Below are 13,943 nucleotides of genomic sequence, written 5' to 3'. Positions count from 1 at the left end.
TAAACAGACACATTCCCTGCCACAATGATTCATTTCATTGTCTCCCTCTCTGGACTGTAAGCTCGTTGTGGGCAGGGGGACGTGTCTACCAACTCTGCTGTATTGTACTTTCCCAAGCTCTTGTGCTCAATAAATACCATTGATTATGAACATCACTTCCGTTTGGCCTCCAGGTGCCAGCTTCTTTCCCCTCCTGTTTCCAAACTGTTTTTCGTTCTGATTTTTGGGCGATAGCCCAGGGTGACTAAATTTAGAAGTGGAACACTATGGAGAGGAGGCTTAAATCGAAAAATGAAAATATTTTCCATGTCATCTCGGTTAAAAATAGTGCATGGAAATATTTCTCTCCCTGTATATGCTAATCTTTTTTTCAAGAAAGTATCTCATTTGGGGTTCTACACACAGTTCAGCTTCCTTTTCATTCAAACGCCGCTCAATTTCCTTCTGTTGACAGAAAACCCTCTGGGGTCTGTCTGGGACTAAATTTCAGTCAAACTCTGTCACAGCTCTGGCTTTGTCCCAGGGCTGATGGTTCCTAGCCTCTCTTGGTTCATTCATTCATTCAATCGTATTTATTGAGCACTTACTGTGTGCAGAGCACTGTACTAAGCACTTGGGAAGTACAAGTTAGCAACATATAGAGACGGTCCCTACGCAACAGTGGGTTCACAGTCTAGAAGGTTGGTTGACAACCTCCGACACAGTCTGACTTGGTTGACAAAGCCAGGCAAGGGTGGCAAAATCACAATGGCTTTATTGAGTACTTACTGTGTGTACAGCACTATACTAAGCGCATGGGAGAGGACAGTATAACAATAAACAGACACATTCCCTGCCCACAATGATTCATTTCATTGCCTGTCTCCCTCTCTGGACTGTAAGCTCGTTGTGGGCAGCGGGACGTGTCTACCAACTCTGCTGGATTCATTCAATCAGTTCATTCAATCGTATTTCTTGAGGGCTTTCTGTTTGCAAAGCACTGCACTAAGCGCTAGAACAACAAACAGACACATCCCTGCCCACAACGAGCTCACAGTCCTGAGGGGGAGACAGATGTTCATATAAATAGATTAAATGTAAATACATTATAGATATATACAGATTCCCCCTTTTAGACTGTGAGCCCACTGTTGGGTAGGGACTGTCTCTATATGTTGCCAACTTGTACTTCCCAAGCGCTTAGTACAGTGCTCTGCACACAGTAAGTGCTCAACAAATACGATTGATTGATTGGAGATGAGAGGGAGGATGAATGAATGTTTTGTTTTGTTTTGTTGTCTGTCTCCCCCTTCTAGGCTGTGAGCCCGTTATTGGGTGGGGACCGTCTCTATGTGTTGCCAACTTGTACTTCCCAAGCGCTTAGTGCAGTGCTCTGCACACAGTAAGCGCTCAATAAATGCGATTGAATGAATGAATGAAGGAGCAAGTAAGAGTGGAGCAGAAGGGGAGTGGGAGAAGACTGTTTGGTAAAAGTAGGACTGCCAGGACTCTCTGTTAGATTTTTGTCTCTCATCCCAAGAGAGAAAACCCCAAAGGGCCGTGGGCAGGGAATGGGTCCGTATTTCACTGTATCGTACTCTCCTAAGCGCTTAGTACAGTGCTCTGCACACAGTAAGCGCTCAATAAATATAATTGACTAATTGATTGACAGTCAGCGTTTTGAGCTCTGGGGTAGAAACAAATGAATCAGGGTCGGTCACTGTCCCTGTCTCACGTGAGGCTGACAATCTAAGTAGGAGGGCGAACAGTACTGAATCCCCACTGTTTCCACATGAGGCTCACAGTCTCGGGAGGAGGGAGGACAGGTTTTGAATCCCCATTTTACAGTTGAGGAAACCGAGGCAATGAGAAGTGAAGTGACTTGTCCCAGGCATTTGGCAGAGCTGGGTTTAGAACACGGCTCCTCTGACTCCACTAGGCCACCCTGCAAGGAATTTCACCCCCTTCGCTCTCACTCTCGAAAGTGCAGCTCTCCTTCCATCCTGGCTCACCACCTCTGTCCAGGCAAGGATCTCTTTGCCTCTTCCCCTCTCCCTAAACCAACTACTCCAAAAGCAAACCACTCGGGACCTTCCTTTGTCCAGGAAATCCACTAAACTGTCCAGAATTAAGAGGATTTGCCCGTCGCTGAGGGATTATTCTGGAGCCCAAGAACCAGCCATTTTCCTTGTCCCCAGATGCCGGGATCAGGGAAATGGGCTGAGGCTGCAGGAGAGAGGGTCATTAGACATGAGAAATGGTTCCCGGGAGAGTTTTAAGGAGCTGATGCTTTGCGGATTCATTCTGAAAGCAGTGTGGATTCCCTCCTGCCTTTACGCAGTGAGTGGTGGGTTTGTGGTGCAGCCCAGGGATTCTTACCAACGAGAGGCAGCATGGTCTAATGGAAAGAGCACAGGCCTGGGAATCAGAGGTCCTGGGTTCTAATTCTGCCTCCGTCAGTTTTTTTGGTCATTCATTCATTCAATCGTATTTATTGAGCGCTTACTGTGTGCAAAGCACTGTACTAAGCGCTTGTAATAGTATGTGTTAAGTGCCCACCTCGTGCCAGGCACTGTTTTAAGCACTGGGGTAGATACAAGCTAAGCCGGTTGGACACAATCCATGTCCCACATGGGGCTCGCAGTCTTAAACCCCATTTTATAGATGAGGTCACTGAGGCACAGAGAAGTGAGGGGACTTGCCCAAGGTCACACAACAGACAGCCGGGACTAGAATCCAGTTCCTTCTGACGACTCCCGGGCCCATGGTCTATCCGCTAGACCACGCTGCCACTTTGCTGTGTGATCATTTAACTTCTCTGGGCCTCAGATACCTCATCTGTAAAACAGAGATTAAATCCTCCTCCCTCCGATTTAGTCTGTGAGCCCTATATGGAGCCTTATTATCCTGTATCTAATAATAATGGCATTTATTGAGTGCTTACTATGTGCAAAGCACTGTTGTTAAGGGCTCACTTAGAACAGCGCTTCACACATAGTAAGCACTTAACAAATACCATTAAAAAAACCCCTGTATCCTTAGGTTCTCATATACTTGCCAGTCTTCAGCGCTTAGAACAGTGGTTTGCACATAGTAAGCGCTTAATAAATGCCATCATTATTATTATTCAAGTACATAGTTGAGGCCCAGAGAAATGAAGTGACTTGCCCAAGGTCACACAGCAAACAAGTGGCAGAGCCGGGATTAGAACCCAGATCCTTTTGACTCCCAAACCTGTCCTCTACCCACTAGACAGTGCTGCTTTCCTAACGGATGAGCTCCCCGGGACCATGAAAGTAGAGTGAGAAGAGTCGGGGGCTTAGGAAGGAGTCTGGGCAGGGGGGTTATTTATTTATATTAATGTCTGTCTTCCCCCCTTTTAGACTATAAACTCGTTGTGAGCAGGGAGCATTGTACTGTACTCTCCCCAGCCCTTAGTACAGAGCTCTACGCACAGTAAGTGCTCAATAAATGAGTGAATGAATGAATGACCCCCACAGTAAGTGGAAAGGAGGAGACAGCGGACAAAACCGAGAGGGAGAGGCCATAGAAGCAGAGGGAGAAGCGGATTAATCCAAGGTCAGGAAAACCAAGGCCTGAACAATCAGTCGATCAATCAGTGGTGGTGGTTACTGAGCGCTTATTATGTGCAGAAGACTATACTAAGCGCTTGGGAGAGTACAATAATAATAATAATAATAATGGCATTTATTAAGCGCTTACTATGTGCAAAGCACTGTTCTAGGCACTGGGGAGGTTACAAGGTGATCAGGTTGTCCCACAGAGGGGCTCACAGTCTTAATCCTCATTTTACAGATGAGGTAACAGGCACAGAGCAGTTACGTGACTTGCCCAAAGTCACACAGCTGACAATTGGCCTAGCTGGGATTTGAACCCATGACCTCTGACTCCAAAGCCCATGCTCTTTCCACTGAGCCATGCTGCTTCTCAGCTTCCCACACCTTATTTAAAGAAACCCGCACCTGTGCTCCCTAACCGGGCCTCTCCAGGGCCCCAAGTAACCAACCAACCTAGGACCAGGCTGAATCCTCCTTTCCTTCCCACACCTCTCCACGCTTCCCTCCCATCTATGGAAAAGGTATCCCTTCATAACCCCCATGAACACTCCTCACTCCTCACTCCTCACCCACTATATATATATATATATATATATTGGTTAGGGACTCCTTTGGTCTCTCCTGAGCCAGCTTCCCAATAAGTGCATGTGTCTGTATCCCTCTTCAATGGGGAAGAGCTGGGTGACCCTTCTGGCAATTGTACACACCTGACAGTAGCCCTCCAAAATGACTTATTTTGTACCCTTTTCCTAAATGAAGACCGGACACTTGCTTCAGTCATATCATTTCCACAAACTGTGTCACCCACAAAGATTGGTCCAAACTTGAAAATGAATTGACATCTGAAAGCACAGCTAATCAACTGAGAAGTGCAAGGACCTAAGTTGGGCTGTTGTCTATACCTGTCCTAATATTATACTACAACAATTTTTAATTTTTTGTGTAGGTAGACCAATTGTTGCCATTGTTTATGTTTTGTGACAAACACAAAGTTGCTTTGCCAAATAGCCTTCTGACAACTGAAGTGAATAAACAGACCCTAGAGCAGAATACACAAGCGACAGTTTCCTTTATCTAAAATGACCATTTTCATGGTGTTTTCTAGCAACTTAGATGTTTTGTACGAAAAATGGAGGCACAGAACCCTTGTACCAATTAAAATTGGTTGCATTTTACTACCCTGAACCCAACTTGAATAACTGTTCATTTAATCATTTATAATCATAATCAAGAGCACACAAAAAATTTTACCTGAAAGCTCCGTAAAGTGGTCTGTACCAACAGACAAATGAGCAAGGAGTATAAAGCAAGAACCAGAGGATACCCAATCCAAAATCAACCCCTCGTGCAGGATCAACACAAAACCAGGCCAAACATCCGAAGATATTTAGAAACAGTGTGACAATCCCCAGAAAGCAAAGCTGCCTAGCAAGGAAAAGCAGCTGCGTAGACAATGGCTGGGGAAAACCTCGAGACCAGCAAGCAGAGCAATAATAATAATAATAATAATAATAATAATAATAATAGCATTTGTTAAGCGCTTACTATGTGCCAAGCACTGTTCTAAGCACTGGGGGGATACAAGGTAATCAGTTTGTCCCACATGGGGCTCACAGACTTGATCCCCATTTTACAGATGAGATAACTGAGGCATACAGAAGTGAACTGACTAGCCCAAAGTCACACAGCTGACAAGTGGCGGAGTCGGAATTAGAACCCACGACCTCTGACTCCCAAACCCGTGCTCTTTCCACTGAGCCACATTGCTTCTCCTGGCAATACAAGGGCCATTTCCCCAACATGTAGACAGCCGGCTAGGCTACCCTGATTATGACCAATACGCTCCCATTCAAGGTGGATGGATTTTTATGATGCAGTTAAAAAAAATTCCTTTTAAATTACATCTGTGACAACCCCTGTTTTTAATTTATCATTTCAATGTAGGGTGGCGATAATCCCGGTAAATTTTGCAAGCTGGCCAAGGTCCTCCCGGATGACCCTACCCCTTGCCACATAGGAAAATTAATCATCAGAATCTTCTGTTTTCCAATTTAATCGGCAGAACTCACTTCAGCAGGAACTAATTACATTCTTGATATTTTTTCTCTGTCTCCACCGTCCTGACCTCAATTTTAAAGGGGCGCTGGGATACGGCCTAGGTACCGACAAAAATCATCATCATCATCATCAATCGTATTTATTGAGCGCTTACTATGTGCAGAGCACTGTACTAAGCGCTTGGGAAGTACAAATTGGCAACATATAGAGACAGTCCCTACCCAACAGTGGGCTCACAGTCTAAAAGGGGGAGACAGAGAACAAAACCAAACCTACTAACAAAATAAAATAAATAGAATAGATATGTACAAATAAAATAAATAAATAGAGTAATAAATATGTACAAACATATATACATATATACAGGTGCTGTGGGGAAGGGAAGGAGGTAAGACGGGGGGATGGAGAGGGGGACGAGGGGGAGAGGAAAAAAGGGGCTCAGTCTGGGAAGGCCTTCTGGAGGAGGTGAGCTCTCAGCAGGGCCTTGAAGGGAGGAAGAGAGCTAGCTTGGCGGATGGGCAGGGGGAGGGCATTCCAGGCCCGGGGGATGACGTGGGCCGGGGGTCGATGTCGGGACTGGCGAGAGCGAGGTACGGTGAGGAGAGCGAGGTACGGTATACATGTTTGTATGTATTTATTACTCTATTTATTTATTTCATTTGCACATATTTATTCTATTTATTTTATTTTGTTAATATGTTTTGTTCTCTGTCTCCCCCTTCTAGACTGTGAGCCCACTGTTGGGTAGGGACCGTATCTATATGTTGCCAACTTGTACTTCCCAAGTGCTTAGTACAGTGCTCTGCACACAGTAAGCGCTCAATAAATACGATTGAATGAATGAATGAATGAATGAATGAACTAGCTTATCACAGATCAAGGGTGGAGCCAGGCAGAGGACCCAGGAGTCCCAGACCCAGTCCGTTGCAATATCCCGGGCCCCCGAGATGCTCCTTTTGTCCGGTGGCTCTTGTTTAAGTGACCCAACAAGGACCTTATGGGAGGAGGAGCAATTCGTTCATTCAATCGTATTTATTGAGCGCTTACTGTGTGCAGAGCACTGTACTAAGCGCTTGGGAAGCACAAGGCAACATATAGAGACGGTCCCTACCCAACAGTGGGCTCACAAAAATGTGATCTAATGGATAGCGCATGGGCCAGGGACTGAGAAGGCCCGGGTTCAAATTCCGGCTCGGCAGCTCGTAGGCTGTGTGACCTTGAACAAGTTTCCTCATCTGTAAAATGGGGCTTAAATACCCGTTCTCCCTCCTACTTACTCCATGAGCCCCATGTGAGACAGAGACTCTGTCTGACCCTTTAACTTGTATCTACCCCAGCACTTGAAACAGTGCTAGACATACAGTAAACATTAATAATAATAACAATAATAAATCATCATCAATCGTATTTATTGAGCGCTTACTATGTGCAGAGTATGCTATGATTATATTTTTAATTGTATTTATTGATATTATTATTATTATTATTTCAAAGGAGGTCTGCTCCCTCCCCTGGAGGTCAGGCCAGTTCACCCTGCACAGGTTTGGGAGTCAGAGGTCGTGGGTTCTAATCCCGGCTCCGTCACTTATCAACTGGGTGACTTTGGGCAAGTCACTTAACTTCTTTGTGCCTCAGTTCCCACATCTGTAGAATGGGGATTAAGATTGTGAGCCCCACGAGGGACAACCTGATTACCGTGTATCTCCCCCAGCACTTAGAACAGTGCTTGGAACATAGTAAGCGCTTAACAAATACCGTCATTATTCTTCTTATTATTTTAATTTTATTATTATTTCAGAGGAGGTCTGCTCCCTCCCCAGGAGGTCAGGCCAGTTCACCCCAGGATCCGGCCACCTCCCCAACTCCCCACCCCCAAACCAGCCCCATTTCTCTTTCTCGTTATTAAAGGGGGGCGTGGAGGAGGGTTGGGAGTTGAGAAGAGTTGAGAGATGGGAGTGGTGCAAAGAGGCCGCAGCAGGAGGAGGAGAGAGCAGGCAAGGGGGAAGGGGTGATAGCAGACAAAGAGGGAAGGAAACAGCAAGCTGAAGAGGTGACAACAAGCAGGGGGGAAGAGGTGACAGCAAGCAGGGGATGGGGAGACAGCAAGTGGGGGGTGAGGAGTCAAGAGGAAGAGGAGATAGCAAAGCAGGGGGAAGAGGTGACAGCAAGCAGGGGAAAGAGGAGATAGTCAGGGGGAAGAGGTGATAGCAAGCAGGGGGATGAGGAGATGGGGGAAGAGGTGACAGCAAGTGGGGGAAAGGTGACAACAAGCGGGGGAAGAGGTGACAAGCTGGGGAAAGAGGTGACAGTAAGCGGGGGAAGAGATAGCAGTCAAGAGGAAGAGGAGATAGCAAAGCAGGGGGAAGAGATGATAGCAAGCAGGGGGAAGAGGAGATAGCAAGTGGGGGAAAAAGGTGACAACAAAAAGGAGAAGAGGTAACAACAAGCAGGGGAAAGAGGTGACAACAAGCGGGGGAAAGAAACGACAAGTGGGGGAAGAGATGACAACAAACAGGGGAAAGAGGTGACAGCAAGCAGGGGAAAGAGGTGACAGCAAGTGGGGGATGAGGAGATAGTCAAGAGGAAGAGAAGATAGCAAAGCAGGGGGAAGAGGAAGCAGGGGGAAGAGCAGGGGGCAGGGGGAAGAGGAACAGCAAGCGGAGGGAAAGAGGTAACAACAAGCGGGGCAAAGAAGTGACAACAAGTGGGGGGAAGAGGTGACAGCAAGCGGGGGATGAGGAGGCAGCAAGCAAGGGGGACAGGAGATAGCAATCAGGAGGAAGAGGAGATAGCAAAGCAGGGGGAAAAAGATAGCAAGCAGGGGAAAAAGGAGAAGCGGTAAAGGGGAAGAGGAGGCAGCAGGGAGAGGATTTTCTCACACTTTGCTGTCAGCTCTGGCTCTTTCATTCATTCAATCGTATTTATTGAGCGCTTACTGTGTGCAGAGAACTGTACTAAGCGCTTGGGAAGTACAAGTCGGCAACATCTAGAGACGGTCCCTACCCAACAACGGGTTCACAGTCTAGAAGGGGGAGACAGACAACAAAACAGGTACACTGCCTGTCTACCCCTTCCCACAAATATACCATGCTTCAGCGCTTAGAACAGTGCTCTGCACATAGTAAGCGCTTAACAAATAGCATCATTATTATTATTAAGCATACACACACACACACACCGATGCACCATCACCCCCTCCCCAAAAACACACACGCAAGAGTGCATCATCACCCCCTCCCCACAAACGCACCCAAGGGAGGAAGATGAGGGGGAAGATGACAGGGCCACGACGTGACTCCCGGGGGTCGGCGCCCCTCCACCCCCAAACGGCGGCCACCAAACTTGGAGGCGGCCTGCATCTGCAGGCGGCTCGGTCCCCCCTCGCCATCACGGTCAGCGTTGCCATGGCAACGGGCAGGCCTTCTCCTCCCAACACAAAGCCCCCCGGTACTCACCCGGAGGGGCTCAGTCGGGGTGTCCTTGGGCAGGTCCGGCTTCCCGGCGGCTGCGGGCCCCCCGGCCGCCCCCCGAGGCTTGCCATCCTGCCACAAGTAATAGAAAGTGCCCAGGATCCAGGCCACCGTGAGCAGGGCGATGGCGTTGGCGCGGACCCTCCGCATCCTCGGAGCCCCCCGAGGCCCGGATCGGAGATGGAGAGAGGGATGTGGGGGTGGGGAGGGGGTGGGAAGGGAGCGGGATGGGGAGGGGGTGGCGGGGAAGCCTGGCCCTCCCCTCTCTCTCTCTCTCTCCCCGCCAGGACCGGCTCCTCCAGGCCCAGCTGTTTATTTTAGCTCTCGAATCTGCAGAGAAAGAGGGGCGAGGGTGGGAAGGGGGAGGGGGAGACACACAGACACAGAGAGAGAGAGAGAGAAAAGAAAAAGGGCCTCTCGGTCCTAAAGACTTCACCCACAGTCCCAGCCTGCTCCACCAATCTGCCAACCCCGTTACAGATCCCTGGAGGATTTGCTAAACCTCAATCAAGTGCTCCGCACACAATCACAGCTCAGTAAATACGACTGAATGCAGGAAAGAATCAACTACAGGCCCGGCACTGTGCTGAGCACCGGGGCAGGGACGAGGTCATCGGGTCGGACGCAGTGCCTGACCCGCCCAGGGCAGGAGGCCCAAGTGGGAGGGAGAATGGCCATCTGAGCACCAGATGGGGAAACTGAGGCCCAGGGAAGTGAAACGACTGGACCCAGGTCGTACGGCAGGCAGGAGACGGGCCCGGATTAGAAGCCAGGGTTCACGGTCCAAGTGGGAGGGAGAATGGGTATCTGAGCTCCAGTTTGTAGAGGAGGAAACTGAGGCACAGGGAAGCGAAATGACTTGGCCGAGGTCGGACAGTAGGCAAGAGCGGGGCTCGGATTAGAAACCAGGTCTGTGCTTTTTTTTTTAAGGGCATGTGTTGAGAAGCACCGTGGCTAAGTGGAAAGAACCCGGGCTTGGGAGGCAGAGGTCATGGGTTCTAATCCCGACTCTGCCACTTGTCAGCTGTGTGACTTTGGGCGAGGCACTTCACTTCTCTGGGCCTCAGTTCCCTCATCTGTAAAATGGGGATTAAGACTGTGAGCCCCACGTGGGACAACTTAATCACCTTGTATCCTGAACAGTGCTTTGCACATAGTAAGCGCTTAACAAATGCTATCATTATTATTAATCAATCAATCAATCGTATTAATTGAGTGCTTACTGTGTGCAGAGCACTGTACTAAGCGCTAGGGAAGTACAAGTTGGCAACATATAGATACAGTCCCTACCCAACAGTGGGCTCATAGTCTAAAAGGGGGAGACAGAGAACAAAACCAAACATACTAACAAAATAAATAGAATAGATATGTACAAGTAAAATAAATAAATAAATTATCTGTGCCTCAGTTCCGTCATCTGAAAAATGGGGATTAAAACTGTGAACCCCAGGTGGGACAACCTGATCACCTTGCATCCCCCCAGGGCTTAGAACATAGATCTAAGTTCTCAGTTCTGGGTCCCCTTCTATTCTCCATCTACGCCTATCCCCTTGGAGAACTCATTCACTCCCAAGGTTTCAACAACCACCTCTGTGCAGACAATCCCCAATTCCACCTCTCCTCTGTCTCCCCCTGCTAGACTGTGAGTCCGTTGTTGGGTAGGGACCGTCTTTATATGTTGCCAACTTGTACTTCCCAAGCGCTTAGTACAGTGCTCTGCACACAGTAAGCGCTCAATAAATACGATTGAATGAATGAATGAATCCCCATTTTACAGATGAGGAAACCGTGTCACAGAGAGGTGAAGTGACTTTCCCCAAGGCAAGTGGCAGAGCCGGAATTAGAATCTGGGGCTCCTGACTTCTGGGCTTGTCAGTCAGACAGACAGTCAATCGTATTTATTGAGAACTTACTGTGTGCACAGCACTGTACTAAGCACCGGGCAGAATGCAGTACAGCAATAAACAGACACATTCCCTGTCCACAAGGCCCTGTTCTCTCTTAGTACAGTGCTTGACGCATAGTAAGTGCTCAATAAACACCATTAATTGATTGATTCATTTTTCCATTCTCCTGTTGTTACCAATTATGTCTGTATTTTTTTTCTCTTGTTCCCACTGAATGTAGACAACTTACGTCTCTCTGATTCCCTCATTCCTCAAAGGCCAGGACTATGTGGTTTACTTCCATTGTGCTCTCCCCAATGCCTAGCACGTGCTCTGCACAGAGTAGGTGTTCAACAACATGCTCTGCACACAAGACTTGACACATAATAAAGCTCTCTGCACTCAACAGGAGCTCAGCAGATACTACTTTGTGAGCCCCTAGAGGGTCAGCATCAGTGTCTAATTCCCACCTCTGCACTCTTTCCCAGTGCTCAGCACAGAGCTCCGCACACAGTGAGTGCTTAATAAATATTATTACTACTAACAGGTGGATTGGTAGATGGGTGGATTTTTGGGTAGAGGGGCAGGATGGGTGGATGGATGGATTCATTCAATCTAGACCTCAGTGTACCTGGGATTCAAAGTATCTGGGCAAAGGAAATTTCCATTCCCATCCCAGCCCCCGCCCAAAATGCAGGGAAGAAGCTGAAAGGAAGGGAGAGTGGATTCGCATTGCCTAGAAATTTACCATTTCACATCAATGGGGCTTTTTTCTTTTTTCGAGCCGTGTTTATACTCATACATTCTGGTTCACTCCAAAGCTGCCGTCTGCGACTGCAAAAGGCTCATCGATCCAGCTCGCGTGTGAAAAACTCTTCCATTTTGCTGAAGCAAAGGGAGAAATGCTTTTTTAAAAACCATCTTGTTCGACCAATCCATCAGTGGCCCTAGTGAACCTTTCCCCGCTGGGGAATTAGAGTAGCCTAGGGGGAACAGGCTTGGGAGTCAAAGAACCTGGGTTCTAATCCCAGCTCTGCCTCTTATCTGCTGTGTGACCTTACAGAAATCACTGCACTTCTCTGGGCCTCCATTTCCTCATCGGTAAAGTGGGGATTCGATGCCTATTCTCCATCCTACTTAGATTGTGAGAGATTGGAGAGAAAGATGGGCCATTTCTCAATCGATTGTATTTCTCTATGGTGTTTGTTAAGTGCTTATTATTTGAGTGATGGAAGTAGATTCATTCATTCATTCATTCAATCGTATTTATTGAGCGCTTACTGTGTGCAGAGCACTGTACTAAGCGCTTGGGAAGTACAAGTTGGCAGCAGATAGAGACGGTCCCTACCCAACAGCAGGCTCACAGTCTAGATGGGGGAGACAGACAACAGAACAAAACATATTAACAGAATAAAATAAATAGAATAGCAAATATGTACAAGTAAAATAAATAGAGTAATAAATCTGTACAAACATATATACAGGTGCTGTGGGGAGGGGAAGGAGGTAAGGTCGGGGGGATGGGGAGGGGGAGGAGGGGGAGAGGAAGGAGGGGGTCTCAGTTTGGGAAGGCCTCCTGGAGGAGGTGAGCTCTCGATAGGGCTTTGAAGGGAGGAAGAGAGCTAGCTTGGCGGATGTGGGGAGGGGGGGCATTCCAGGCCAGGGGGTGTATGGCGGTTGTGTAGCAGGCCAAAAGCGAGTAAAATTGAGGAGCTGGATGTTCCCCAATACTGCAGGTGCCAGATCCAATTTTTCTTCATAAAACTGAGTAACTAAGCAGAAGCCATCATGAGGCAAAAATGAAAGGGTTCTGCTGAAGCGATAGCCAGCCGAGACTAGATGGCTCCATCTTCACGCCTCCTAAAGATGATTTCTTACTTTGTCATTGGCAGGCATTGACTGAAAACGTTTGTCTGTGGGGTGTGATGAACCCAATCCAATAACCTGTTTTTAACGCCCAACTCCTCCTCTAAACTCCTTGTGGGCAGGGGTCCCATCTACCAACTCTGTTGTAGTGTACCCTCCCGAACGTTTTGTGCGGGGCTCTCCACAAAGCAAGCGAGCGCTCAGTACATAGCAGAGATCAAAAGATAAACATCGATAGATAAGCAATATGGCTTAGGGATAGGGCACGGGCCTGGGAGTCAGGAGGTTTGCCTCCATTTGTCTACCGCATGGGCATAGGGCACGGGCCTGGGAGTCACAAGGTTTGTTGCCATTTGTCTGCCGCATGGGGATAGGGCACGGGCCTGGGAGTCACAAGGTTTGCTGCTATTTGTCTGCCTTGAACGAGTTGTCTACATGCGCTGCCTAGAATTCCTCAGCACCAACTCTCTCCTCAACCCCCTCCAGTCTGGCTTCCGTCCCCTAGATTCCACAGAAACTACCCTCTCAAAGGTCACCAATGACCTCCTGCTTGCCAAATCCAACGGCTCATACTCCATCCTATTCCTCCTCGACCTCTCAGCTGCCTTCGACACTCTGGACCACCCCCTTCTCCTCAACACGCTATCCAACCTTGGCTTCACAGACTCCGTCCTCTCCTGGTTCTCCTCTTATCCCTCCGGTCATTCATTCTCAGTCTCTTTTGCATGCTCCTCCTCCCCCTCCCATCCCCTTACTGTGGGGGTTCCCCAAGGTTCAGTGCTTGGTCCCCTTCTGTTCTCGATCTACACGCACTCCCCTGGTGACCTCATTTGCTCCCACGGCTTCAACTATCATCTCTACGTTGATGACACCCAGATCAACATCTCTGCCCCTGCTCTCTCCCCCTCTCTCCAGGCTCGCATCTCCTCCTGCATTCAGGATATCTCCATCTGGATGTCTGCCCGCCATCTAAAACTCAACATGTCCAAGACTGAACTCCTTGTCTTTCCTCCCAAACCCTGCCCTCTCCCTGACTTTCCCATCTCTGTTGACGGCACTACCATCCTTCCCGTCTCACAAGCCCGCAAACTTGGTATCATCCTCGA

General features: G+C 48.3%; 1 protein-coding gene across 1 annotated transcript in view; it reads right to left on the bottom strand.

Annotated features, from left to right (window-relative positions):
• Nucleotides 1–9,274, bottom strand: part of GALNT16 (polypeptide N-acetylgalactosaminyltransferase 16) — a 45,919-nt gene extending 36,645 nt beyond the window's left edge. The window contains exon 1 of the mRNA XM_038765750.1: nucleotides 9,071–9,274. Within this exon, the coding sequence (XP_038621678.1) occupies nucleotides 9,071–9,235 (165 nt within the window). The 5' untranslated portion in view covers nucleotides 9,236–9,274. The remainder of the gene's footprint in view (nucleotides 1–9,070) is intronic.
• Between the last annotated feature and the right edge of the window lie 4,669 nt (nucleotides 9,275–13,943).

The sequence above is a fragment of the Tachyglossus aculeatus genome, chromosome 23 (assembly GCF_015852505.1).
Source record: "Tachyglossus aculeatus isolate mTacAcu1 chromosome 23, mTacAcu1.pri, whole genome shotgun sequence".
NCBI lineage: Eukaryota > Metazoa > Chordata > Mammalia > Monotremata > Tachyglossidae > Tachyglossus > Tachyglossus aculeatus.
The sequence above is the reverse complement of the archived record's forward strand: the minus strand, read 5'-3'. Positions and strand labels throughout refer to the sequence as shown.